At 57.6% G+C, this 27,935-nt stretch overlaps 2 protein-coding genes across 4 annotated transcripts; one reads left to right on the forward strand and one right to left on the reverse strand.

Annotated features, from left to right (window-relative positions):
• On the forward strand, positions 1–19,148 carry ADGRE5 (adhesion G protein-coupled receptor E5). 3 transcript variants are annotated; one of them, XM_075548148.1, is made up of 20 exons: positions 1–130; positions 2,052–2,223; positions 5,646–5,699; positions 5,871–5,993; positions 7,172–7,327; positions 9,133–9,264; positions 9,831–9,977; positions 11,096–11,142; positions 11,248–11,325; positions 12,703–12,871; positions 12,952–13,074; positions 13,239–13,462; positions 14,978–15,157; positions 16,969–17,160; positions 17,396–17,622; positions 17,717–17,783; positions 17,886–17,977; positions 18,064–18,232; positions 18,322–18,417; positions 18,502–19,148. In XM_075548148.1, the coding sequence occupies exons 2-20, from the start codon at positions 2,193–2,195 to the stop codon at positions 18,529–18,531; spliced, it is 2,337 nt and encodes a 778-aa protein (XP_075404263.1). In that variant the 5' UTR covers positions 1–130; positions 2,052–2,192; the 3' UTR covers positions 18,532–19,148. The 3 variants fall into 3 exon arrangements, with proteins under 3 accessions (XP_075404263.1, XP_075404277.1, XP_075404269.1); XM_075548154.1 differs by lacking the exon at positions 1–130 and adding an exon at positions 174–277; XM_075548162.1 differs by lacking the exon at positions 9,133–9,264.
• On the reverse strand, positions 19,115–27,709 carry DDX39A (DExD-box helicase 39A). Its single transcript, XM_075548173.1, has 11 exons — positions 27,550–27,709; positions 22,414–22,632; positions 22,029–22,156; positions 21,536–21,628; positions 21,044–21,227; positions 20,339–20,457; positions 20,045–20,176; positions 19,855–19,964; positions 19,627–19,771; positions 19,381–19,528; positions 19,115–19,285 (listed from the first exon to the last, which is right to left on the reverse strand). The coding sequence occupies exons 2-11, from the start codon at positions 22,619–22,621 to the stop codon at positions 19,269–19,271; spliced, it is 1,284 nt and encodes a 427-aa protein (XP_075404288.1). The 5' UTR covers positions 22,622–22,632; positions 27,550–27,709; the 3' UTR covers positions 19,115–19,268.
• Positions 27,710–27,935: the final 226 nt, after the last annotated feature.

The following is a 27,935-nucleotide window of genomic DNA, read 5'->3' on the forward strand; positions in this document are numbered from 1 at the left end:
GTGGACACAGCACACAATCCCAATGTGCTGTCTCATACTGTGTTCTTGACTGGCGCCCTGGTGGCGGTGGGCTCTTAACGGTTGGTGTAAGTCATCCTAGCTCCGCCACCTCTTGGCGGAGCCATCTCAGGTGAGTGGGCCAGCCTCAGTGGGCGGTGCTTTCCCACGTGGCCATGGAGTCCGGGAGTCCTGGGCTCACACCATTGCTGCTTGTTGAGTGGAAGGCAGGATAGGTTGGAGCTACAGAGAGGAGAGGAGAGCAGGAGGAAGAACAAAGGTTTGGATGGGGGTGGGGGGGGCAGGAGGAAAGGAAGTGAAGGTTTGTGGGGCAGCGGGTAGTGGGACCTGGGGCCAGAACTTTCTCTGAGTGCTGATGGGAGGGGGGTGCAAAGAGAGAGGAGGCAGGGGTGAAGTGAGGAGGGGAGCGGAGGGAGAGTGAGTGCAGGTAGGGATGGAGGTGGCTTTGCTCATTCAACCAACACTTCCATTCAGAGAACCCTGCTGGTTACAGGCTCTGGCATCTGGACCCTGGGGGGATTACCGTATGGACTGGAGGACCACTTGGAGCTGATGGTCTAGTGGAATGGGGGTGGGGGGTGCAGAGGCAGAGAATAAACAAGTAAGGAGGGGAGTTGGGTAAGACGTTTGGCCAAGGGCACGTGGAGTGGATTTACATTGTATCGTGAGGAATGTGCATCTAAGGAAGTTTGTTTAAACATGCTTCAGTAGGAAAGGTCATAGAAAGACCGGAAGCACCTTCTTGCCCCAAAGCCCAGGCAAACTTAGGGAAGACCTCGTGAGGCAAGGAACCCAGGCAGCTGCATTCTTGCTGGGCATTGTCCTCTGGTAAGCTTCAGGGTCCCCGAGGCGTCAAAGACACGCAAGAGGCCCCAGTAGACTCTCTCCTTGACCCAGTGATGGGGACTGGGATGGCTGGCCGTCTGCCCATTTCTTAGCTGTGTGAGTCGCCTGTGCCTCAGTTTCTCCATCTGTGCAATGAGACCTCTCACTGCTTCTGCAGTTATAGGACTGTATGGGGAGGTAGAACCAGGCCTGATGCAGCTGAGGAGTTTATGGAGAACCGTGCTTTGGGGTTGTCCTGGTATTTGTATTTTACTTTTAAAATTTTTAATTAGACAGCTTGAGAGACAGCCAATCATGTGATTTACTCAAAAAGGAAGCCGCTGCCCCATCATGTGACCCTCTCCTGGTTACTGCAGTGCCCATGAGTTCCCACGGGCGGATGTCACCCAGAAAGGCCCCCTCCCTGCTGTCTCTCCCGGGAGACCCCTACCCCTTCGCCCAGCTCCTGTGTAGCTCCAGGCCTCCATTTTCCCATCTGGCAAACCAGGGGTGGGGGTGGGGTGGGGGGTGGGGGTTAGTTTGCTCAGGTGGCAACTCCAACCTGTCAGGGCTTTAAGCACAGGACAAGGGGGCTGGGAGCACATTCTCATGGGCCCTCCTCCCCCTCAAGCCAAGCAGCAAACTGCCCCCCACCCTGCACTTCGGCCCCCAGGTCCCCATCAGGAAGTCTGACGGACACTCCAAGGGCAGAACCATAGTCAGAAGGACTGAAATCGGCCTGCACTTCGGTGCCACTTCCAAGTTCCCGCCCACTGTGTCAGAGTGTGTGTGCCATTGTGTGTATGTCAGTGTGTCTGTGTGTCACTGTGTGTGTTGTAGGAGTATATGTGTACATGTGCGGTGTGTTTGTGTGTATGTGCACACCCTTGTGTGGGTGTGTGAGTGCATCATGCATAAGTGTGTGTGTTGGATAAGCAGGTGTTTACCTGTGTGTGTGTGTGTACAAGTATGCATGTGTTGTATAGGTGCATGTGTGGGTACGTGTGCGCTCGTGTGCACACACTTGTCTGAGTGTATCGTGGGAGAGCGTGTGTTTGAGTAGGCGAGTACTTGTGTGGGTGTGTGCATACGTGAATGTGCAGGGTGGGGGTGGGGGTTGTCCCGGGTGTGCGCGAGTGTACTGTGTGTGTTTACATGTGTGTGCGCAGCGCCCCTGGGCTGTGTTTTGACTGCCCTTTTCCTGTCAGCTTCCAGCTGCCCCACCAGTTCCGGGGAGGGCCCTGCCCCTTCACCACCACCACCACCCCATAAAGCCTCAGCCGCTGCCGCTGGCTGCACAGCTGCTCAGCTCCTCCGGGACGGGGACCAGGTGGCCCGGCCAGCCGGACATGGGCGGCCCGCGCCCCGGCGTCTTTCTGGGTGAGGACTCCGGGCCTGGACGGGAGGGCAGGGGGGCCGGCGGGACCCCGGGGCTGAGCCGGGGCGGGAGGCAGGCGCGCGGGCAGCTCCGCGGAAGCCGTGTGCAGGGGCGGGCACATGGGGAGCGGTGCCAGGGCCGCCACCACCTCTGCCGCCTGGCGGGAAGCCCCGCTCGCTCAGCATTCCCCGCTTCAGAAAGGGCTGCGAGCCAGTTTGGAGGTGAAGAAGGGCCACTGAGGCGCAGGGCAAGGGGACAGGCCAGGGAGTGCTGAGAATCCACAGCCCGCTACTTTGCACGTGGAAGTGTGCTGGGAAGCCGGAGCTGGGGCCCCTGAACTATGGGGGGGCCCCAGTCACCAACCCCACACACACTGTTCCAGGGGCAGGGCAGCCCCACTCCTGCCCACCCCCCACACCTGGCCACGTTTCCTCCCCCGAGGGCAGAGAGTCCAGTGGGCACCGCAACTCTGAACCTGACCACTGCGACTTCCCCAGCCTCCCTTCCCGCCCCACCCAGGGAGGTGCTCAGGGTTGGGGCAGCCCCGTTGCCTGAGCAACCTGGCAACAAAAGAAACCAAGAAATGGCTTTTGAAGCACAGCAGCCCTGAGCTGGGGGTGGGGGGTGTCGCTGTGAGCTCCCGCACCCTCTGGGCTCAGGGTAGGGAAAAAAGGGGGGTCACCTGGGAGAGGGAGCCTGGACCTGGACAGGTGCTTCTGCCTGGCTGTGTCCATGGGGCCAATACACCAACCCCCACCCCCAGACTCAGTGTCTTGGGCTGGAAAGTGGTGGAGACTCCTTTACCCTAGACTCTAAGGGGGTTCCGAAAGCTAGTGAAGGAACGGAATTAAGATAGCAAGGAAGAAAATAAATAAATTATTTTAAAAGAGCAAGGAAGTTTTCCGTGGACTTTCGGAAGTCTGTTTGAAGGGTTAAGTGAGATAATGTGCGGGCTCTTCCTGGCTTAATCATGGGAATCCAGCAGACTATCTTTTATTGTTAGTATCGCTTCCTTCTGGGTTAGACACTGGCAGGTCTGAGCCAGCCTGGGGTGGGGGATTCCCAAGCAGGAGAAGCAGAAGGCATCCTCACCTGGCCCAGGGTCCCTCAGGAGACTCTTACTTACTAGGCAGAGATAAGGTCCCTTGTCTGCCCAACTCAGGGCTGGGCTGGTATGCAAACCAAATGGAAGCCTCTCACCCAGCTGGCTCCCGTTTGGGTGACTTCCAAGGCCCTCAGTGGAGAAGGGCTGGCCTTGGCCATGGACAGTCCAGCCCAGGCCAGGCCAAGGGGGGTGAGGTGCCAAGGAGCCCTTCCCAGGGAGTAGGGGTCTCATCCCTCACTGGCCTCCCCCCTCAACTCCCCCCATAGTTTCAGAGTCTTCTCCGGGCTGGGACCCTTGCCCTTTCTAGCTGTAGAATGGACACAAACACAGCGCCCACCTCAGAGGGTGCCTCTCTGCATTCCAGGGGGGTGTCAGGGGTTTAGAAGCTGGGGCCGCCTCAGGCCAGGTGCCCCACTGTAAGGACAGGTCATTGTATAGCGGAACTGGGCCAGGCTGCAGGGAGGAACCAGCTAAATAAACCCTGTGGCCAGAGAGAGGAAGAAGAGGAGGCCTAATGCCGGAGAGGTGCCAGAGACTGTTTGGGGCTCCAGGCCTCTGGTGGAAGGGGTCTGAATGGGCCCTGATTAAGCAAGGTCAGCTCTTCAAGCTGACAGGACAAAGATGAGGCTGTCAACTCCAGCCACGATTCACAGTCCTGGAAGCCTGGCATAGGGTAGCCATGAGTCGGCACTGACGCGGTGGCTCTGGGGTGGGTGTAGGCTGAGGTTTGGATGGGATTGGAAGGCAGGGGTTGAACCCATCCACTGGCCAGAAAGGACCTGAGTTTGGACACAGAGGCTCCGTGGTTGGAGGACCCACAATGAGCTAAGCTCAGCGCTGCTGACCCCAGAATTCCCCTGGGATCCCCATCTGGGAGGTGAATGGGTGGCTAGCTGATGAGTCAGCCTTTCCGCTCAGCCCGGGAAGTGACTCACCTCAGCCTGCCTGGGCCCCCTTCAAGTCTCCCCGGATTCTTGGGGTCCTATGCCTTCAGGATGAGCTTCTTCCCACCAGGTCTCCTCAGATTCCCTGCTGTTGAGACACCCTCCCCCTCTCTCCCCTTGCCCTTCTGGTCTCATCCACCCCCTTCAGAGTCTCCATGCCCCACCTTCCCTATCTCTGCCTCTCTGGTTGGCGGGGGGGGGGGGGGGGTTCCTATTTCTCTGTGTCTCTCATCTCTGTGGGCTTTCTCTCCTCCCCCCTTTGTTCTTCCAGCTCTACCTCTATCTCTCTGGGGAACTGGCCGGTGGTGTGGAGGGGTGTCACTTGGGAAGATGCCCTGAGGACACACTGACTGAGCTGCAGGAGATGGGGTCCCATCTGTGAGAACCCAGGAGTGTTTTGGAGGGGCAAACAAACCGAGCTGACGCCACCAAGTGGTGTTGCTGGCTCATAACAGCCAGAGTCGACCTACCCTGGCTCTCTGAGCCTCTGGTGGCGTAGTGGTAACACCCTGGGCGGCGAACCTCAAGGTCAGCAGTTTGAAACCACCTACCGCTCTCACTACTATCAAGTCATTGCTGACTCATGACTATGGAGTTGTAGCTGTGGAGCTGCTGGCGGTTTCAAACTGCCGATCATGGTATTGCAGCCCAGCACATAACAGCTATACCACGAGGGCTCCTACGGGAACAAGATGAGGTTTTCTACTCTCTTGTAGAGTCACAGTCTCAGAAACCCAGGAGCAGTTCTACCTGTCCTGTAGGGTCACCCTGTCCTGTGAGTAAATCTTTATAGGAGCAAACAGCCTCCTCTTTCTCCCCCAGCACGATTGGTGGGTTCGAATCACTGACCTTTCAGTGAGCACCTCAGTACCTAGCCCATACGCCCCCGGGGTGATAGCCCACAACGCTCCTGAGATGGGGGAGCTGGTAGCTCAGCTGCAACGTCACCAGTGGGTCCCGAGAAGGGACAGCAGGGCTAACAGTCGAGTGTGGGGGGAGCACGGTAGGGGGGGAAATCTGAAGGCACACCTGGTCAAGTCCCCCTTTATCACAGCAGTCTGTCACACCCAGCAATGGCCACCCAGCAGTGGCTCCGTCTCCCAGTACTCTAGGATGTGGGCCTCGTCATCACCTCCATTCTGCAACAGAAGTGAAGAGACCGGTTCACGGTCTAGAATTGACCTGTGTTCCAGACCACGGCCCACAGGACAGGGGAACACGTGAGCAGGGACTCGGGCCTCTCCCAAGCCCCCAGTTCCTGAAACCTATGGTGGCCTGAAACCCACCTGGGAGTCCTTGGACAATGTCCCAGCCTTCAGGGTCACCAGCCCCTTCCATCAGCTGAGCCTCCTCTGACCCCTTCCCTCTGTTCCAGGGCTCTGCCTCCTGTTGGCTCTGTTGGACATCAGATCCCAGGAAGCAGGCAGGGGTAAGTCTGTGGGAGCACTGCAGTCATAGCCAGAGCTGGGGAGGGACCTGGACCCCCCCCCATCCCACACCTGCAGCCCAGGGAGGATGAGGCTAAGACCCGCCTCCCATGCCCAGCACCCCCTCCTCTGGACTCAGCCTTACCTTCTGACCATAGTCTCTGCACCCACAGCTGATTGTGCCTCGTGGTGCCCCCCAAACTCCATATGTATCAATGCCACCACCTGTCGCTGTAACCCGGGATTCATTTCTGAATTTGGGGAAATCATCACCAGCCGTCTGGATTTCTGCGACGGTATGGAGGCTCGGGGTGTGCGGGAGGGGAAACCAGGGATGCTGGGGCATCCCATGACGGCGGGGGGTAGGGAGGGGCCATGGTGGGAGCATCTCAACCCTTGACCTTGAGATTCACATCAAGGACAAGGAAGAGAAAAAGACCAAAACCTGACCTCACCCCTGTGGCTCAATTTTCAGCCACCCAAGGGCGACAATAACGCTAGGGAGGCACAATCAGTGCCTGTAAAGCAGTGCTCCTCAACCTTCCTCGTGCCACAACCCTTTCACACAGTTCCTCATGTGGTGGTGACCCCCAACCAGAACGCTATTTTCATTGCTACTTCATCACTGTCATTTTGCTACCGTGAGGAATCGGGTGACCCCTGGGAAAGGGTCGTTCGACCCCCAGGTTGAGAACCGCTGCCCTAGAGCAAACAACCCTTTTCCATCTGAAGGACAGCCTTTGGGTGAGGGCAGGGTTGGGAAGTGCTGAGTAAGGGGGAGGTAGGGGAATGGGAGACACAGGGCCGAAGTGGGGTGACATGAAGTCATATTGTGAGTCATATTAATCAGTGAGATGAAACGTGTCTGAGTTGCTGACTGGAAAACAGATTTCTCTGTAAACTTTCAGCCAAATAACAATAAAAATTTAAGAGGGAGAAAAAGGAAAAGATATGAAGGAAGAGAGATAAAAAGTGAGTGAGGGGGATGGATAACAGAATTGTAGGTGGATGGCGGATAACTATATATACATTTAGCATAATACTAAGGGTTTCTGGAGTGGTGGGTGGGAGAGGGAGGGGATAAAGGGGATCTGATATCTAAGAGTTCAAGAAAGAAAATGTTTTGTAAGTGTTGGTGACAGCAGTGGTGTAATGATGCTTGATCTAATCTAACCATGGGTTGTTATAATATCTGTAAGAGTCCCTAATAAAATGGAAAGGGAAAAAAAGGGAGTAAGCAGAGCTGCTCAGAGGGAGAGGGGTGCACAGCTTCCCACCCGTCCCCCACCTTGGCCACTGTGTGCAAACCTACGGTGCCGGCAGGAAGGTGAACAGAGCCAACTAAGAGGCCTTCAGGAATGGCTCGCTCAAGCCGCAGCCCAGCCACAACATTTACGTCGGCCTTCCTCTTTTCAAGAGGCATTGATTTAGTGCCAGGTCCTGTGAGGTGACCCTGTGCCCTGTTGTGTCCCAGACGTCAACGAATGTGCGCTGCCCCACGAAGAGGACTGTGGAAGTTTTGCCCAGTGTGAGAATGTGGAGGGGAGTTTCTTCTGCATGTGCCAACCAGGATTTGAGCTCGTTTCTGGGGGGAGAAAATTCAAGAATGCAAGTGAGAACACGTGTCAAGGTAAGACATCCCCCCCCCAAACAGGCCTCGAGGAGGTGGGTCACCAGAGCTGTTCCTGTGACTGTGAAGGGCGGTGTCTGGCCACCTGTGTGCTAGGACAGGCAGGCAGGTGAGAGCCAAGGCCTGGACCCCAGGCGCCTGGATCCACAACCGGCCTTTGCCATGCGACAGCTGTGTGCGACAGTGGCCAGCGTCCTTACGCATGGAGTGAGTGTAGTCACGTGGGCCACCTGGTCATACCATTGTTGTTTTTCTGTCATTTAAATTTAAAAAAAAAGGAGCGGGCGAGCACGTCCCCAGCTTTTGAAGGTCAAAGCAAGAGCCATTGTGCCTTATGGCAACTGTGTGGCCTTGAGCAGCTGACTTGGCTTCCCTGCACCTCAGTTTACCCATCTAGTCAAGGAAAATGACCAGGGGAGCCTGGCTGGGAAGGAAAATGAGGTCATGAGAGGGCCTGCTGGCAGCCGATGCACAAGATTTGTCTTTATCCACTATGGCTGTTGAAACCATCGCCAGGACCCAGGCTGGGGGGTTTCGGGGGCCTCCCCCCTACCCAGGCTGTGCCCATTTCCCAGAGGTGTGGGCCGGGAGAGGGGAAGGGCTCACAGGGCAGGTGGGAGTCAGCAGTGGGCAAGCAGGAGCCAGGACTCAGGCTGGAGAGTCCAGCCCACCCTGAACAGGACATGCTGGGCCCGAGGACAGAGTCATCGTGAACTGGGAAAAACCCTCTTGTCCAGGACACAGTCGTGTTTGGGGAATAGAAGGGTGGGCCGGCTTTCAACACCCACTTGTCCCCTCTGCCGAGCACCCTGAGCAGGGAGGGACACCCTGAACACCCACACACGATGGTCATGGGTCCCTCTCCGTGTGCCCGGGCCGGAGGGACCTTCCACTCACTGCTTCCTGCCCCACATGAAGGGCTGGGGAGGGTCCTTGCTGCCCTGTTAGATGCAGGCTGGGGCTGAGAGGGAGCTCAGGCAGACACATGGATAAGCAGAGGTGAAGTTAGAGAGGCCTCGTCAGACATCAAGATTGGGGGGCTGGGGGCGGATCCTGCTGGTTTGGAGCAGGACTGTGGCCTAAAGACCCAGCTGGGTGAGGAGTCCTACCTGTGCCGCACCAGGGGCTCCCGTCTCAGCCTGACCCCCATTTTCCGGCCAAGGCTCTGCCTAGCCCCTCCCACCTAATGTAAACTCCAAGGCCTGAGGAGAACTCTGGAAGAGACAGGGTGGAGATGCTTTGTCTCTGTCTCTCACACACACGCACACACATGCAGAGCGGGGTGAAGAAACTGTCTGGAGCAGTCAGCAGAGAAGATGTGTTCAGCCTGTGGTCACCTCCTGGGAGCTGGAGTCCGAGTGGGTGCGGATGAGAGAGCGCTGACCCGAGAGGGCAGCCGGGATTGCCAGGCAACCCGGGCCAGAGAATGGCTGTCCTGAGAAAGCCTTCCAAAGGTGCCTGGAGCCAGAGGTCACTGCCAGGAGCCCAGCCGAGTCGTGCTAGGGGTGCAGCGATTCCCAGGACCCTGGTCCCGTTCATCTCCTCCGGATGCCTCAGAACCAGCTAGGGTTGGTGTGGATGGAGAAAGGGGGTCTGAGCGGGCAGATGTTTCCAGCCACATCTGGATAGCCGAGCACCTGGGCCGCCCCACTCACCCATGGACACCTCCGTGTGAATTAGAAAAAGGCACCTTCGCAGGGGAGGGACGGCCGAATGGAGGCTTCTGCACCAGGAAGCACACCATCCCCAGGCTGGGGGGTGGCCCCCGACGGCAGGCGTCCACCACGCTCTCCTTCCCCTTGCAGACGTGGACGAGTGTCAGCAGATTCCAAAGCCCTGTCCAAAGAGCAGCACCTGCAGGAACACGGTGGGCCACTACAGATGCCTGTGCCATCCCGGCTTTGAGTTCAGTCCACAGGACCCGAAGCAGTGCACAGGTAGAGCCCCCGGAGGAGGACGTGAGAGGCTGGCCTGGAGGCCGGGTGTGGATGGAGGAAGTCACACAGCCCAGGAGGTGGGAGAAGAGTCTCAGATTCCTACAGCACCGAGGGCCTGCCCAAGGACTCGCCCCGGTGGAAGGTCCTGACACAGACCCGGAGCTTTCTGGAACTGGAGCCTCCTGCAGGGCTCTCTGCCTCTGAGCGCAGTCCATGGATTATTCTTGTCCATCTCATGCAAACAGACAGGGAGGTGCCACTTCTGGTTCTGAGAAGGGGAACTGAGGCCGGAGCTGGGGCGGTAACAGGGGAGCGCCCTTAGTCAGGAAGTGCAGCTGCCATGACTCAGTTTCCCTCCTCCACAAACGAGGCCACAGTCCCAGCGGCACTCCTCTTGGGTGGAGGCCACCATATAGGTCTTCGAGATTGAAGTTGAAGGCCACCAAGTGGTAGCCCTGTCAATAACGGCCGGGGTCCTGGGCTCAGGTTCTGGGCAGCAAGAAGGTAGGGAACCGGGGGTGGTGAGCCAGGCTGGGCAGGACCTGAACTTCTGGCTCTGTCCTCAGATGTGAATGAGTGTAACTTGAAGCCAAGCCCTTGCCGCAACACCACCCACTGCTGCAACAAGCTGGGCAGCTACCAGTGCTTCTGCAGGCCTGGCTGGAAGCCGAAACCCGGGTCCCCCCATGGCCCAAACACCACCGACTGTGAAGGTACATAGCTCCGTTCAGGCCCTATTCCGGGAGATTCGATTGGGACATCTGATCCCGGATTCTAGGGCACCCACACCAGCCAAGCAGAATGGGTGCTGGTGCCCCCTGCTGAGCCACACGTTCACCCTTCTGAGCCTCCCAGGGGGGAAGTCAGGGGAGGAACTGAAGATGTGTGTGGTGTGGGGAGGGGGGGCCCGCGGGATGAGGGGTTGGTGGGAGTGGGGGGAAGGACCCAGGTCGAAGGAATTTTAATATAGCTACACAAGGACGTTGTAGGGGCTTAGGCCCTGCATGTCCAGAAGTACTCTGGACACTCCCATGACCCCCACCTCACCCACTCAGGTTCGTGCTAGCAGGAGGGAGGGATGAGGCAGGCAGAAGAACCGGGGCCTGATCCAGGCTAGGACAAGGCCTGTCCTGTCCATGTCACCAGACAGGAGCAAGTGGGGTGCCCTCCCTCCTGGAACGGCACCCACGAGGCTTGGTGCACGCCCTGGTGCCTGGCTGCTGCAGCAGAGAGCAGAGGGGCCCCGGAGTCTTTCCTCTCTCAGGCAAGGAGGAGTTCTGTCTCCTCAGCTTCTGCTTCCTGCTTTCTTGGACATCTTTGTGTGTCATGGCATCTCTCTTCCTTCATCTCTTCCTTGCCACCCCCCCACCCCCACCCCCGGCTTTAATCTTTTTTACATTTCAAAAAAGAGATGCACTCAGGACACACCCACCCTAATCCTGCCTAATTCACCTAGCCGAGGCCAGGCCACCCCTAATAACCAACCACAGGTGGAGAGGGTAGGGTTGAACGTGCATGCTAAAAACCAAACTCACCACCATCGAGTCCGTGCCAACTCACAGAGACGGAGAACTGCCGTCTCTGCCGGGGAGCGTCCGCGTCTATGACTGTTAATGAGAGTAGAAAGCCTCATCGTTCTCCTCAGGAGCGGCAGCTGGTTTCAAACTGCTGACATGGTGGTTTGCCGCCCACCTCATAACCACCAGGGCTCCTAACATCTATTTTGGGGGAAGGTACAATCCATCACAGGGCCCAGATCTGGGTTCTAGAATAACTAAATAACCATGTATAAAAAACACCCCACTCAGTGAACCGTGTCCTGTCCCCACAGCAATAGAGCTCCCCTCCTGGACCTGGAGCTCTGAGTTCAACCACCAGGTAAGTGGCCCGAGTGGGTTCCCTCGGCACAGCGTCCACCCCTTTGCACTGGCTCCCTGCACCCCCAGCATGAGCTCTCTGATCTTCTCTACTCCCTCTCCTCAGAGCCTCACCCAGTTCTTCAATAATGTTCATACTCTGAGAAGAGACTTCAAGGGAAACTCTGCCAACAAGACTATCCAAGTAAGGAGGGGACCTTGGGGTGGGGGGGAAGGACAGCCTGGGGGGGACTGGGGATGCTTCACATGAGCTGGTCTTCTGCCCATGCAGGGGTCTCTGGTCAGAGGCACACAGAGGCCTACATCTACACTGTGCACACACCATATACGTCCCCATGACACACGGGGCACGATGGAAATAGGACAGAGGACTTAAGAACCCCGGCTCTAGAGTTGAGCCGCAAGGGTTTGGACTTGGGGTGTTTCCACGTCCTGCTCTGTGACCTCAGGCAAGGGGCTCCCCCTCTCTGGGCCCCAGAGGCCCCCTCTGTACCACCCAAACCACCCGCAAACTCAAGTCCATTGCCTCGACGCCGGCTCACAGCAACCCTCTAGGACAGGGCAGAACTGCCCCTGTGGGTTTCCAAGACTGTCCCTCTGAACGAGAGTAGACAGCCTGCCTTTCTCCAGCGGAGCATCTGGTTGTTTGGAACTGTTGACCTCGCAGTCGGCAGCCCAACGCATAGCCCCTGCAGACCACCAGGCTCCTGCTTCTACATCTGTATTAGTCTAGGTGTGGGGCCCGAACTCTGCCATCGAGCTGATGCCCGTCACAGCAGACCAACTGCCCGTGTGGGTTTCCTGTACATCGTGGGGGAAGGGGGAGGGGGTGCGGGGGGCCTTCATCTTCCTTCTTTGGAGTAGCTAGTGGTTTCCAAGTGCTGGCTTGTGGTTAAGAGTTCAACTCTTCACCCCTGACTCCACCATGGCTTTCCTGTATTAAGCCCAGCAATGGCCAACGGAAATCTCGGGGGACCCACTTTATTCAAATCGAATTTTCGAGAACCACATCCCGCGGTACTATGAGGCTTTCAACCTCAAAAAATACACCAGTCTGCGTAGCCACATCTTAAGACGTAAAAACTAAACAAACAAAATTCATTATTTATTTTCCCCCAAAACCCCTATTATTTATTTTAAAGACTCCCCTTGACCCAAGATAGCCTAAACATAGCCATCTGAACATGTATATATATATATATATTTATTAATTTAAATTATAAATGCAATCTTACTGTCTTTGTTTTAAAGTCTGCTGTGTATTCTATGATCAGAGCCCACTCAAGTGGGGCCAGTCATGTTTCCAGGAGCCCAAAGCTCCCCCCCCCCCGGCTCTTGGGGACCACACTGGCCGGTGCCTGGCGCCCAGCTGATACACACTAGCTGCCAGCATACAGCTTCGTGTCCCCTGTTTGTCCTCTGGTTACTGTAATGGAATAATTTGCTGTACTTGGAAACCCGGGCGTCTTCCCATCTGTGGCCCCGTGGGCGGCGAGATCAGGGCTCATTGGGCAGCCCTGTGACCTAGGAGCTCAGCCGCTTTGTTACGCATTATCCCCAGAAACTGATTACATTCATGGATAAGCTGCTGACGGACACCAAGTTCATGAAGGACCTAGACCAGCCGTACCAAATTGCCACCCAGCTGCTCTCGGGCCTCGAGCAGATGCTGCGAGCCCTGGCCCAGGCCTTGCCCGGTCCGTCCTTTACCTACCGTTCCCAGGACACAGGTGAGGCTTTGTCCTGCCCTGGCCCAGCCCCAGGCCTCTTCCTGCACCCAGCACCCCCAGCATGGCCCCTCTCCCCTCAGAGTTGTCTGTGCGGGTACGGAAGGAAGACGAGAAAGACGATGGAGACAAGAGGGTCATTGTGGGCCAGTCCCGCGGGCGGGTGATGCTGCAGTGGAGTGTGGCAGCGCCTGTCAACGACTCAGGTAAGAGGGCTAAGGGAGAGGGATGGAGGCCACAGTGAGGTTCAGAATCTGTACCAACTGGACACTGACCCCTCGGGTGGCTCTCCAGGAGACAAAGTGGGGCCCCTGGGCCTGGGTTGGATGCTAGGAGGGAGGAGGAGGCAGTGAGTCTGTCGGTTGCCCAGGCCCCACGGTGGTAGGCATCCTCTCGAGCGAGAAAATGCGGAACTTGGTGGACAACGCTTCCTTGGTCCTGGAGCTGGAGAAGAAAACGGAGCTGGAAACCATCCATGAGAACCAGGTCCACGTGGCCCGGGTAGAAGTCCTCTCAGCAGTCAACTCCATATTCGTGAGCAACAACAACACAGAGACACTCGACTCCAACGTGACCTTCACCTTCTCCTACCCGGTGAGTCCTCGGGCCAGGCAGGGTCAGCCCTCCTGCTCTCGCCACAGCCCAGGTCAAGGTGGCCTTCGGCCAACTTCAGTTCCCCACTCCCTCCAGTTTGGCTCCTTCCTCAGACAGGCCTCAGGGCCTTTGCACCTGTTATTCTACCCCTGTGGGGTGCTCTTCCCCTATTGGCCCCTGTCCTTCATGTTTCCTGATCTCCCAACTTGAAATGAAAACCTGTCATCACTCGCTAAGGAGCCCGGTGAGGTCGGTGGTTCAAATCCACCAGCTGCTCCAGGATTGAAAGATAAGACAGGCTGTTTCCCTGGGGATTTCAAAGGGTTCTACCCTGTCCTACAGGGTTGCTGGGAATCGGAACGGACTCTATAGCAGTGGGTCTGGGGCTGCCCCCTCCCCACCTTTCTCCAGTGCCCCTCTCCTAGCCCTTCCCTCTCTCTGAATGCACGTTCTAGTTTATGGGCTTCCTCAATGGATGCAGGGGTGGGGAACTCCAGTCAGCAAGCTCAACGCAGGCATAAGTGTGTGTATTCACGAATCACTAGTGAACAGTGGACCGACTCGTAAGTAAGCCCACGTGAGCCCATGCTGGCTGTGCTGGCCAGGGCCCTCTGTCAGGGATAGTAAATATGAAGAGGCTTTGCTTCTGTAGGCGTCCTGGTGGCAGAGTGCTTCTGTATCGGGCTGCCATCCGCAAAATCTGCAATTCAAATCCCCCAGCTGCTCCGCGGGAAAAAGACAGGGCTTTCTACTCCTCTCAGTGTGAACGTCTGGGAATCTCACAGGGGCATTTCAATCCTGTCCTATAGCGTCTCCGGGACTCAGCCGGGACTCGATGTGAGCTTTTGTTTTGATTTGGGTGTGCTTTGAGTTGAATTGTTTGATTCTGTAGGAAGCTGTCAGGGGAGAGGGGTTTGTGAGAGAGAGAGATACGCCAGCCCTACCAAGCAGCAGAGCGTGGAAGAAATGTGAAGCTGTTCACCACCTAGTCAGAAATAACCATAAGGAAGCATACGGACTGCGTAACTCAACACTGATTAGCATGTACCATCCATCTGCCCCTGCCCTGCCAGCCCCGAGAACACAGAAATTGAGGTCTGCTGCGCTCACTGCCCTGCTGGTGCAGTGGTTACCTGTCGGGCAGCTAACTGCAAGGTCAGCGGTTGGAAACCACCAGCCGCTCCTTGGGAGAAAGATGAGACCTTCTATTCCCAGCAAGTCCATTCCAACTCCTAGGGACCTTGTAGGATAGGGTAGAACTGCCCCCGTGGGCTTCCAAGATTACAACTCTTTAAGAGAGTAGAAAGCCTCATCTTTCTCTGGAGAAGCAGCTGGTGGTTTCGAACTACTTGATTCATGGTTAGTTTCCCCAATGCATGATGCACTATGCCCCCAGGGCTGCTGCCAGACCACAGGGCCTCAGTAAGTTCTGGTCAAGGCGAAGATGCTGTCTCCAAGCTCAGAAACCCAGAGTGGGCTGTGGCTGACCTCTCTGACTGTCCCACCTTCCCACAGCCAAAGACGCCGGAGCCTTTGCAGGAGCTGCTCTGTGCCTTCTGGAAGGCTGACAACAAAGGGAGCGGGTACTGGGCCACCCAAGGCTGCAAGACACTAGGCAGCAGGAATGGCAGCACGACCTGTGAGTGCGAACACCTGAGCAGCTTCGCCATCCTCATGGCCCACTACAAAGTGCAGGTGAGCAGCCCGGGCCGCCCCACAGGCCATTGGTGGGGGAGATGGCCAGGTGGTTCTCAGTGTTCTTGCCCAACTGCTTGTTCCAATATTTCCATGAACGGTCAACCGAGGGAGCCCCACATCCCATCTCCTAGCTCTCCCTCTCAAACAAACAAACAAACCAAAAAAAAAAACAAAACTCACTGCCATCACGTCAATTCCAGCTCATGGTGACCCTCCAGGACAGGGTAGAACTGCTCCTGGGAGTTGTCGAGACTGTAATTTTTTACAGGAGTAGAAAGCCCCATCTTCCTCCCTAGCCTCATCTTTCTCCATCGAAGTGGCGGGTGGTTTCAAACTGCTGACCTTTCGCAACATGTAACTACTGTGCCATCAGGGCTCGCTATGCTCCCTTAGTATTGTGTTCTGACTCCTAGCGACACTCTGGAAGAGTGCAGCATGGCCACGTAGGGTTCCCAAGGGTGTCCTCTACTGGGAGGGCCCTGCTGACGTAATGGGCCAAGCATTATGCGACTAACCCAACCCGCCAGTCACTCGGACAGAGAACACTAAGGCTGTCTGCCGCTGCACAGATGTACTGTTGTTGTCTGGTGCCATTGAGTTGGTTCCGGCCCATAGTGACCCTATGTGTGCCCTAAGCACAAGAGAACGAAACACTTTCGGGTCCTGTGCCATGCTCACATTGTCCCTGTGTCTGAGCCCGCTGTTGGAACCATTGTATCACTCCACCAAACACGGTGTCCTTCTCCAGGGACTGCTCTTTCCCGACAACATGTCTTAAGTCTGGAAGACGAAGTCTCGCCATCCCTGCCTCGAAAGAGCACCCTGGCTGCACTTTTTCCAAGACAGAGCGCAGTCTGTGGTACTTACAATATTCTTCTCCAGCACCACAGTTCAAACGCACTGGCTCGTCTTCGAGCTTCCTGATTCAGCGTCCGACTTTCACGTGCATATGTGAGGCGATTGGAAAATGCCATCACTTGTAAAGACTTACCGTTGGGGATCCATTCTGCTCTGCCCTCGTGAGGGTAGCTGTGAGCAGTGGATTTGGTTTGGGGGCTTAATCTTTACTGGAGCAGAGCACGAGGGCTCGCTAAAACAAAGCCAAAATCACTGCCATTGAGGCAAGGCTGACTCATAGGGTAGACCTGCCCTTACTGGGCTTCCAAGCCTGTGGCTCTTGACCAGAGTAAGAAGACCTTGTCTTTCTCCCTCGGAGCAGCTGGTGGTTTTGAACAGCTGACTTTTCAGCTAGCAACCGACCCTGTAACCACTACAACAGGGCTACTGCCAGGGCTCCCTAGGACTCCACAGCTAGCAGCCTGGCAGTGCACTGCCCAGCCCTCTCCAGCAGCCCCTTGCCGTCCCCACACACCAGTTGTTACATTTGTGGCCTCAGTGAGGTGGCAGCAACCGGGTGGATAACTGGTGCTGGTCAGGCAGAGTAGAGAAGGCTGGTGTTCTATGCCAAAGGCCCAGATGAACCCAAGGGAGGAGCCCAAGAGTTGGTAGGGGTGGCCCGGGTAGGAAGGGTGGGAGATGAGGTCTGAGAGTGGTGAAAGACGGATTCTGCCATGACGCTGCCCTGAGACCTTGCCCAGCGCCACGGGAATAGGGGCAGACAACGCAAGTGAACCAGACAGGCTGCCCAGGTGCCCACGCGAGGGTTTTATTTTGGATTTGAGTGACACAGGCAGGCTTGCTGAGGGCGACCGCCAGGAGATGAGTCCCGAAGGCTGGTTCCCAGGCAGCCCCGAGAGCGCAGAAAGATCTCGCCGGATCCAACCCCGCCCACACGGTCCCTTCCGCAGGACCCGAGGCTGGCGATGATCACCAAGGTGGGGCTGTCGCTGTCGCTCATCTGCCTGCTGCTGTGCATCCTCACCTTCCTGCTGGTGCGGCCCATCCAGAGCTCGCGCACCACCGTGCACCTGCACCTGTGCATCTGCCTCTTCGTGGGCTCCGCGATCTTCCTGGCCGGCGTGGAGAAAGAGGGCGGCGAGGTGAGGCCACACCCGGTGTGCGTCCAGGCCCCGCCCCTCCCTCCGCCCCCGCCCCCGCCGGGGATCAGGCCCCTCCCCAACCACTTCCGGGCAAGGGCGCAGCCGCGCGGGGCTCCGCCCACCCAACGGGAGCTGTCCGGGGCTGTCTCCGGGCCTCCGGGCCGTAGCTCCACCCACGCGCGGCCAGGCCCCGCCCATCTCCCCGCCCGCGCTGACGTCGTCCTCCGCCCCGCAGGTGGGGCTGCGCTGCCGCCTGGTGGCCGGCCTGCTGCACTACTTCTTCCTGGCGGCTTTCTGCTGGATGGGCCTGGAGGGGCTGGAGCTCTACTTCCTCGTGGTGCGTGTGTTCCAGGCTCAGGGCCTGAGAACGCGCTGGCTCTGCCTCTTGGGCTACGGGGTCCCCAGCGTCATCGTTGGCATCTCAGCGGCTGTCAACAGCGAGGGCTATGGCCGCACCAGCTAGTGAGTGTGGCAGGCTGGGGCCAGGGGACCTTGCCCTGCACACATGGCCTGGGGCTCCTGAGGTGCTGACCCAGACGCCTGTGCTCTCCTGCAGCTGCTGGCTGAACCCAGAAAAGGGCTTCCTCTGGAGCTTCCTGGGACCTGTGTGTGTCATCATTCTGGTAACTGCCCTCCAGCCCCTACTTCCCCCCTCCCCTTAGACCACCCTAGCCTCTGAATTCTGGGGCACCTGCTAATCCAAACCACCTACTCGGCCCTCTTAGTGCAACTCGGTCATCTTTGTGATTACGGTCTGGAAGCTCACTCAGAAGTTCTCTGAAATCAACCCGGACATGAAGAAATTAAAGCAGGCGAGGTGAGAGGAGGGCTAGAGAGCAGAAGCTGGGGGCTAGGGGGACCCAGGCAGGCCCTGCTGAGCTGGCCTGCCTCTGCTCTCCCTAGGGTCCTGACCATCACGGCAGTGGCCCAGCTCTTGGTGCTGGGCTGCACCTGGGTCTTTGGCTTGTTCCTTTTTGACCCGAACAATTACGTCCTGTCCTACATCTTCACCATCCTCAACTGCCTGCAGGGCCTCTTCCTCTTCCTGCTGCACTGTCTGCTCAACAAGAAGGTGCCCTAGGCGGGCAGGGGGATCCTGGGGAGGCACGGGTGGGCAGGAGCAGGACGCTCTGGCCCCTAACCTGGCACCTGGACCCACAGGTGAGAGAAGAGTATTGGAAGTGGTTCTCTGTGGTCACCAGGAACAAGTATTCAGAATTCATATCCACATCTGCCACCAGTCACCAGCAGACCCAGGTAGGGGCAGTGCCTGCCAGGGTGTGGGAAGAGAAGCACCCCAGTTGCCAGCTCTGGCCTCACTCCCTGCCTCCCCCTCTCCAGACCCTCAGGCAGTCAGAGTCCAGCATGTGAAGGTGGGCTCAGGACAGCCTGAAGCCCAGCGACCTCGGCAGCTTCTGCACACAGAGACCCCTGCTCTTCACCACCTGCTCCCTCTGCCCTCCCACCGAGTGCCAAGGGGAGGGGAGGCAACAGCAGTGCTCTACCAACCCCACGACACTGGACAAGTCGACCTGCTTCCAGCTGCCCCTCTGCTTCTATCTTGGTGGCCACAGTTGCAGCTCAGGGTGGGGAAGTAAGCTGGCCTGAGTCTCCTTTGGGGACAGTCAAGGCTCCTGTCCCCAACCTGACTCTCCCCTCACTTATCTTTGCTACAGAGCAGAGGGGGCAAAGGGCTGGTGAGGGGGGGGGGGTGTCCAACTTCCCTTGAAAGCTAAGACTGATGTCAGGGGCAAGAATGGGCAGGGCTTAGGCCTCTGACCCCGCCACCTGAAGCTCACGGTACAGAGGCCCGACTGCAGAGGGCTCTAGTTGTTTTGGAGATTGTGTGTGTTTGTTATGTTTGTTTATCCGTCTGTCCTTTCCTTGTGGACACTTAACATTCGAGATCCCACTGATATGAGTGACGCATGACAGCAGGTGGGTGGGAGTCAGATTTTGGTAATAATAAAATTTATTCTCACATAAATCTACAGCTTTTAAACAGTACAAAGTTGACCCATCGTCGTCATCCGTCTCTCAGGGAGGAAGAGCCCAGGAAACAAGTGGCTGGCGGGAGGCAGGGGTGGCTCTGTCAGGCAGGCACTGGGTTACCGACTCTGCTCAACTGGGGGAAAAAGTGAAGATGGGCTGATGAGGGCCTGCTGCCACTTGCTCCCCCCCCAACCACCACCACCTCCAGCAGCCCAGCCGCCGACTCACTGTATGTGGAGATGTCAATTTCTTCTGGAAGCTCCGCCACGTTGACTTCAAACCGGTCCTGGACGTCGTTGAGGATCTTGGCGTCATTCTCATCAGACACAAAAGTGACAGCCAGGCCTTTGGTGCCAAAGCGACCTGCACGGGCCACCTGGGAGGGGAACAAGAGCCAAGGTCATGGCTGGACCCAACCTCAGGAATGGTGTTGAGAGACAGAGAAAGAGGGGAGGGGTCTGGCAGGTCACTCACCCGGTGGAGGTAGGTGTCTGAGTCCTCAGGCATGTCATAGTTGAAGACAATATTGACCCTCTCGATGTCCATTCCTCGGCCAAAGAGGTTAGTGGCCACCAGGATGCGTCGCTGGAAATCCTTGAACTGCTGGTAGCGAGACAGGCTAGGGTGCCAGGTGACATGAGCAACATCAGCTGCCTGGCCTCAGGAGCCTTGGGAGGGCGGCCCCAGCCCCAGAGCACTTACCGCTCCTCTTGGGCCATGCCACGATGGATGGCGATGGCCGGGAAGTTCTGTTCCACCAGTAGCTGGGCCAGGGCCATGCAGCGCTGCACCGACTTCACAAAGATCACCACCTGCAAGGGGACAGCAGTCAGGCCTGGCTGCCTCGGCAGGAGCCCTCCCTGGAGCCCCGGGACTTGCCATGTGAGCTCACCTGATTAAACTCCAGTACATCCAGGAGATCAAAGAGCTTGCGGTTCTTCTCGCTGTCCTTGAGCTTGACGTAGTACTGCTGCAGTCCGTGCAGCGTCAGCTTGGTCTCATCGTCCACGAACACCTCCATGGGCTACAGCGGGAGGAGGCCGAAGGGTGAACAGGGCTTATCCGATGAGGAAAACCTCCCAGGGGGCCTGCTAGATCCCAGCCTCAGTTAAAATTCTAAGCTCAGCCTCCCCATGTGTGTCCGGAGCCGGCACCCCCATGAGTCACCTGTGCCCGCCCCACTCACATCCTGCATGAACTTGCGGCAGACAGGCCGGATCTCCTTGCTCAGGGTGGCGCTGAACATCATGCACTGCTTCTCGTGTGGCGTCAGGCGGAAGATCTCTTGCACATCCCGCCGCATGTCTGGGGGAGGGAGAAGAAGAGGGGGGTTGGGCATCAGTGCCCGCCAGGCCACGGTCCCCACCCGAGTCCAGGCCCAGACCCCACCCCACCATAGCCAGGGAGCCGCTGGCACCGTGACGGAGGCCGGGTGGTGTGAGACCAAGTGGAGGGAAGGGCGAGTCCCAAGGTGCCTGAGGGGCTGGACTCGGGCAAAGCGCAGGCGAGGAAGGAGCTGCGGTCACTTACACGCAGCCCGCGCAGAGCAGCCGTGCCAGTGCGCCTGGTGCCCCGCTTCAGGGGGGGGGAGCCTGAGGCAGAGACAGCTGCTGGGGCCAGAGCTGCAGCCCAACCCCGACACAAGCCCGTCTCCCACTGGCCCGTGGGGCTCACGGAGGGACCAAAAACTAACACCACGGCTGTAGGTGACACTACTGGTGGGGACAACATATATGTGCAGCCCTGTCTGGCTTTGGCGCAGAAAGCAGCATGCCAAATTGGCACCCCCAGGTCTTCCTTCAAGGCAGCCCAATGTGCTCCTGCTCCCCACCCCATCTCCCCTGGGAAACCTCCTGCGGGGCCCCAAGCGGCGGCGACACCAAGCCCTCACCCAGCTGGTCCAGCATCTTGTCGCACTCGTCCAGCACAAAGTGCTTCACGTTCCTCAGGTTGAGGCTCCTGTTGCGCACCAGCGCCAGGATGCGGCCGGGGGTCCCCACCACGACGTGCGGGCAGTTCTTCTTCAGCACCTCCTCGTCCTTCTTGATGGAGAGCCCACCGAAGAACACGGACACCTGCAGGGCCACAGGGAGAAAGTCACTTGCAGCCCTCCAGGCCAACACTTGGCCCTGAGGATGCCCACCCACCCGACCTGGCTGAGCAAGCCAGGCCTGCGGGAGCCCCAGAAGCGCAGCCTCGGGGCGGGGCAGCACGGGCCTCGGGGACCATGCATAATTCAGCAGGCTTTTAAGGAGCATTAAGCCACCACAAACCTCAAAGGCAGCCCTGTAGCCAAGCTTAGTTAGTAAAGGCCGCCCGGGCCACAGCCGAGGCTGCCCGCAGCAGAAGACCAAGGGGCATTGGCCCAGTCCTGGGGGCTCACCTTGACGTTGGGCATGTATTTGGAGAACCGCTCATACTCCTTGCTGATCTGGAAGGCCAGCTCCCGCGTGTGGCACATGACCAGGACCGTCACCTGAGGGGTAGGAGGAGAAAGAGCTTGAAGGGAAGGCCCTGAACCACACAGCACGTCCTGTCCTTCTGGCCCACACTGTTTGGGTCTTGCCCCACACAGAGACCTCCTGCCACTCCCACCAGCACCCCAGTCTCCCTGCCCCCCAATTCTCACCTGCACCCTCTCCTAGCTCCTGAGGCCCACCTTCCACCCAGAGGGACGCCCACCCAAAGAGGCCCAGCCTAGCCCAGGTGACCTGGGCAGCTGCTCTCAGGGACCTTCCACCCCCCACCCCCCCGCGGAAAGCCTGCTAACAACCCAGAAGTGCTCTCTGCTCAGCAAATCCAGGGCCTTTCCACTTGGTGGGTCCCTATCGCCCACAGTGGCCCCAGGGGGTAGGGGGAGAGCAGGCTGCACCTACCTGTCCGTTGACAGGTTCAATCTGCTGCAGGGTGGCCAGCACAAACACTGCCGTCTTGCCCATGCCCGACTTGGCTTGGCACAGGATATCCATGCCTAGGATGGCCTGAGGAATGCACTCGTGCTGGACTGGAGGAAGAAAAGGACATGAGTGGCCAGACATGGGTGAGACTCTGCGCAGGCTCCTCACTAGCTGGCCGAGGAACCCGGGCGAGGGCAGCCCTGTGGAGTCACAAACAACTGTGGGTCAAGGCTGTCTGTCGAGGAGGTCATTTACGGGGCCCGACCACACCCCCAGCCCCACCCAGAGGGCAGAGCCCAGCTGGCTCCAGGGGCAGAACTGATCTTGGGGAGCAGGCCCTGGCAGGGCGGTGAGGCATCCGTACCCTCGGAGGGGTGCTCAAAGCCGCAGTCCACGATGGCCCTGAGCAGCTCGGGCTTCAGCAGAAAGTCCCGGAAGCCAGAGCTGTGGATGGACACGTAGGAGCCCTTGACGTCTTTCTTGGGGGGAGCCGGGGTGCTCTCTGGTGGGGCTTGGGGCTCTTCATCTTCCTCATAATCCAGAAGCTCGTTTTCCACATCGTGTTCCGCCATGGTGCTAAAGACTGAGCAGAAGGGGTGGAGGGCTGTGAGAGGAGTCGGCAAGGGGACACATCCTGCAGTGGGGAGGGAGGCACGGTGGTGCTGCTGCTGGCGGTCCTGGCCCAGGGGTCTCCATGCCATCTTGACCTGTCCCTCAACCGCCAGTCTCTCTACTTCAGAGCAGCCTGTCCCACCCCTGGCACCTCATGAAACACGCATCAAGGAGCCGAGGGAGGCCTAGGTCACCAACTACATAGTTGGTAATCCAAACCCGCCCAGCAGTGCCAGCCGGAAAGGCCCAGTGATCCACGTGAGGCAATTCTCCCTGCAATCCTTGCAGTCGGCACGGTTTCCACCTTCTACAACGCACACCACCAGGTGGATACGTGGTCCCACTCACACAGAGACACCCCCAGGAGAAAAGTGTTCTGAGTGAGCCCCCTTGTACCCCTCACTCAACATCAGCCCACCTCTGCTCCCCTTCCTCAGCCCCACAGGGCCTCGCAGGCCCCCAGGTGAGAGCAGCCCCTCCCCAGCATTCCCTGGAGACCTCAGGCTGGGGGGCTGCCTGTGAACAGGCTGCAGTTGGGGCCCGGGGAAGGCAGGCACTGGAGAGTGGTGCCTGCCCAGCAATTTGTGGTTGGCACCCGGGAATAATTATGTGCTCTCATGAATAGGCCTCCCATTGGGCCCAGGCCAATAAAAAGCAAGCTGAGAGAGTAAATGGAATTAATACAAAGGACTCACCACCTCGCATCAATTGGAGGGAGCGCCCACAGGGACCTGAACCTGAAGCCGGTCTTCCTCCACATGCTCCCCGGCCAGGCCTGGCCCCGCTTAAAGAGACACAAGAGCAGCCGCAGCAGAGGTGCCCTGGGCTCAGTGTTGGGTCCTGACCTCTCTGTAGGACTTCCTCCGGTCCCCTCACCCACCCCACCCCCTGGACTTATTTCTGCACTGACCACTCCCACAGCCTACCTGTGGGCACTCTCTCCTCCTGATTCCACACCAAGCAGCTGTCTCCGCCACATCTACTCAGAAAAAACAGCTGCTCCCAGGTCCTGAATAATAACTGGTTCTCTCTACCACACCCAACCCACTTCTTACCCCCACCTCATACTCCCCACCTCACTGGCTTCAGCCTCCTTTGCGTCACTGGGTTGTAATTCACACACCTTCATTGTGAATACTCGGGGTTTTTTCAAAAAAAAAAACACCAAGCAAATTCATTGCCACTGGGTCAATGCCAATGCACAGCACCCCTACAGCACAGGGCAGAACTGCTCCTGTGAGTTGCTGAGGCTCTAACGCTTTACCAAGGAGAAAGCCTCATCTCTCATCCCCGGAGCAGGCTGGTTGTTCTGAACTGCTGACCTTGCAGATCACAGCCCAACATGCAACCACTGCACCACCAGGGCTCTCCTCCATTGTGAATGTGGCCTTCTGAGGACTGGGTGGGAGGGACTAAGCAAATATGAGGTGGTGCTTGGAGCCCACCTGCGGGGTCAGACTAACACAAAACCAAACTCGCTGCCCACCTTGTGGCTAGCAGCTCAACTCCTAATCACACGGCCTGCAGGGTTCCTTGGGGGGCTGGAAAGCTTGCTAATGTCAATCGGGTGCATGGGGTTGGGAGGCTACAGTTGGTCCCGATGCACAGTCTCCCCCCCCCCCCCCCACCACGCACAACAGAAGGCAGCACTGTCCAGTCCTGCACCACCCTCACAACTGCTTCTCTGTCGCTATGCTGCCCGTGCCAGTCCACATGCCCGACGGCCTTCCTCCTTTTCACGGCCTCGCCACTTTACCCAGCGTGGTGTCCCTCCTTAAGGACTGGTCTCTCCAGACAACGTGTTCAAACTGTGAGACCAGAAAAGGTCCTAGGAGGGCACCACACCCAACCCAAACCCTCGGCTACAGAGCAGACACCAATGTGGAGTGACTCGGGTTCCAGGCCTCAGCACTCTTCTGTGGAGCAGCTGGTGTCTGGGGCGCCAACCGTGGGGCGAGCAGCGCCGCCAGGGGTGCTACATTTTGATTGGTGCCACTGAGTCGGCTCCAACGCAGAAGCAGCCCCACGTACCAGGGCAGACACTGCCCATCACAGGTGCTGTCTGAGCCTCTTGTTTTTCTGCAAGCACTGAATCAACCCAGTGGCCTGCTGGTGAGTTTGAACCACGGACCTCTCAATTAGCAGCCGAAAGCCAAGCCCAGAGCACCACCAGGAGTGAGGCCATGTAAACAAGCGATCTGGAGCCCTAAACATGGGGCCGAGTCTGTTTTGCCATCTCAGTGGCATGAAGAGGGACCTCACAACCACTGTGACAGAAGAGCCAGGAAGAGAGTGGGTCTGTTAGCCCCGGGATTCCTGTGCTGGGAGCTTCCTTCAAACAGGAGGCAGGGCTGCGACACCGCAGAGGGTGAGAGGTGGCGACAAGTAGCAGCAGGAAGCAGAACGAGGAGACCCACAGGAGGCTGCAAGGCCCAGAGGCACATGCAGAAAGCACTGCTGGCTGTCTTGATCCAAAAACTACATACAGAGTCACTGATCCTAAATTACATACCTGTAAGGTTACTTCCCAAGGACCCCATCACTGAGAATACTGTCTGTGACCAGGGCAATGAATCTTGGAACCCAGCAAAGAGTGGGGGTAGAGGGCCCACGCTAAAAAAGGGAACTCACTGCCATTAAGTCAATTCTGAATCAGAGCGGCCCTACAGGGCAAAGTAGACCTGCCCAGCTGGGTCTCCCAGGCTGGATGTCTTGATGGAAGATGGGGTGGTTTCAAACTGCTGCTCTTGGTGTCAAAACTGTTTTGTTTTCTGATTTTTTTTTTTAGGGTTGGAGTAGTCATACCTGATCTCTGCTTTATCAGAATCAGCCTTAGGGCTCTTGATCCTACTCTTCTCCCTTGGCCTCTGGTGGAATTAGTCAGAGGCCAGGCACCACGCCCATGTCATTTCTAAGACTTCTAGGATGTGTGCAACCATTAGCTGTGTATTTAGAACATTTCATCAGACCCTGGGCTACCCACCCCCACACCACCCCACACATTCATCTCCACAACCCCTGGCAACTGCTAAGCCAACTTTCTGTCTGTCGATGGATCTGCCCATTTGAGACATTTCCCATCCGTAGGACATGGTACATGCTACATGGTCCTGAGTCAGGCCTCTCTCACTGAGCACACCTTCATCAAACTTCGTCCACACACACCATCGTTCCTCTCGGTGACTGAGCAACTCCACTGACTGACAGCACCAAGGTCTGCTTCCTGGCACACAGGCCGCCCACGACCCCTAGATTGTGAATGAAGCTCCCCTTCCCTGGCCTCCAGCTTCTCCATCCCTCTCTCCACATCAGCTACCAGAGGGAACCCAGTCCTGTTCGCAATCCCCTACCCACCTGTGGCTCCCACAGGGCTCAGAGCAGGCCCCACCAGGCATAGCCTATCACACCCCAAGATGACCTGACATCCCACTACCCTCAGGTCTCATCTTCTGTTTGACCCTCTCACCAGTCTCTGTGCCTTGTCACTCCTTGTTCCTCCACTTAAATGTCCTCAGGAAGGGTCTTTCCTCAAGGCACCAACTCCCAAAAGCACACAAAGTTCACCTGACATGTCATCTCGGTCATTCTCACCCATCCTTACTGGACTACCTATTTGGTGGCCTGTCACACAGCAGGGAGGCCCTCACTAAGCAAAGACTTCATGAATGGAGCTAGAAGCACGGCAGCGTTCTTCTGGGGCTTTATAAAAGCCCGCACACCCATTACTACAGATACCTGAAAGGCAACATCTGATAGAGTTCCCTGAGGATCTTAACTAGCCAAACCAGAAAGGATTCATCATCACCCCACCCCCACCCATGGCAGCAAGAAAAAGGCCAGAAGCCAAGAAGAGCCAGTTGGAAAAGCACCAAACATCTGGGGGAAACTGTTGAAGTTCAGACAGAAGACCAAGGCAGTAGCAACTTATTTCTTAATGCACACAGGGATTCACTGATGGGATCCTGAGTTAAAAGGCTCAACCGGGATCAGAACAAAATGGGAGGGAGAGAAGGATGATCTCTCACCCCACCCTGCCCCCAAGAGATCAACAATTGGGTAAAGCAGGCATGGGGGGGGGGCTTTAAATCCACTCTGGATGGCCCAAGGGCAAAGAATCATGATCCACTCTGGGCTTCAAGCTCCGGGGAAAGAGAGATGGTACACTTGGGAATGAATTACAGGCCAAATGAGGTTCTCACGGTTTTCGGTGGGAACAAATTAAGCTGCTGGGTTGGAGGCGCACAAAATTGTCCCCAAGTGGCTAGAAAAGCTCTAAAGGTCAAGGCAAGTTAAATTAGGTGATGGACTTCGCAGGCCCTCTGGAAGGGGTAAACGTGGAAGGTGACACTGGCGCACTGACAACCCAAACACTGATGCGAGAACGCACTGGCCCCCATTCGCTCTAAATCAGGCTTCCTACCGCAGCGTTTGTTCCTTTTAGCCTTTTATTTCCCAGAGATCATCTCCCCCCCCCCATAAATCTCTGGAACCCCGAATCTCTCAAACGAGGATCACGAACAGAACCGGGGAACTAGGAGTCCCTGGAGCACCCAGAGGACCCTCATCTCGAAAGTACGGCTTCTCTCATTGCCGCCCTAGCTCCCAGCATCGGCCCCGAGGCCCTTGCCAAACGTCCAGGCCTCTCTAGAGCTCGGTTCCGACCACACACAGGCGGGCTCGGTCTCAGGCGGGACTTGGCCGGTGGGAGGCCGTGACAACCGCTCCCGGAAGCGGCCCCCAAGACCAGCACGCCAACGGCCAGCCCAGCCTCGCGCATGCGCCCCTGCGCCCAACGGCCGCAGCGCGAACCGGACGCCCCGGCGCCCTCTCGCCCCGCTCCGGACTTGCGCCTCCCCTCACCCCTTCCCGCCTCAGTGTCTCTACTCACCGTCTCGCCCGGAGGCTTGGTAGCTCCGCGCCGCAGCCCCGCGACCTGGTCCTGCTCCGCTGGTTCTCAGTTCCCCTCCGCGTGCTGCGAGGAGAACCGACCGACTGGGTTTATCAACTGAGCGCGCCACCACGAGCTACCGCGCTTCCTGCCTCCCGCGGGCCCTGCCGTTTCGTTCACTGGCCCACTGACTTGTCACTCAAGTGAGGCGGCTGTGGTGATTGGATAACGTGAGAGGCTCCCGTAAGCTATTGGTAGATAAAGGCAAGAGGGCGGTGCCCAGGACTCGGGTTAATTGGCCAATCTAAAGGAAGAAACGCCCGAGTAGGCGTGGCTGGAGTCGGCACCGCCCACGAGGTAGTGTGGGCTAGGATTCGCCGGCGGCG

The sequence above is a fragment of the Tenrec ecaudatus genome, chromosome 1 (genome assembly GCF_050624435.1).
Source record: "Tenrec ecaudatus isolate mTenEca1 chromosome 1, mTenEca1.hap1, whole genome shotgun sequence".
NCBI classification, from domain to species: Eukaryota; Metazoa; Chordata; class Mammalia; order Afrosoricida; family Tenrecidae; genus Tenrec; species Tenrec ecaudatus.

Bases quoted from the DNA above. Each gene is read 5' to 3' on its own strand.
- ADGRE5 (XM_075548148.1), top strand. From the start codon at position 2,193: ATGGGCGGCCCGCGCCCCGGCGTCTTTCTGG. The intron at 12,872-12,951 runs GTGAGGCTTTGT...CTCTCCCCTCAG, and splicing joins CTACCGTTCCCAGGACACAG to AGTTGTCTGTGCGGGTACGG. The intron at 17,161-17,395 runs GTGAGGCCACAC...TCCGCCCCGCAG, and splicing joins TGGAGAAAGAGGGCGGCGAG to GTGGGGCTGCGCTGCCGCCT.
- DDX39A (XM_075548173.1), bottom strand. From the start codon at position 22,621: ATGGCGGAACACGATGTGGAAAACGAGCTTCTGGATTATGAGGAAGAT. The intron at 21,629-22,028 runs GTAGGTGCAGCC...CCTACCCCTCAG, and splicing joins TTGAACCTGTCAACGGACAG to GTGACGGTCCTGGTCATGTG. The intron at 19,965-20,044 runs GTGAGCTCACAT...GTCCCCTTGCAG, and splicing joins ATGTACTGGAGTTTAATCAG to GTGGTGATCTTTGTGAAGTC.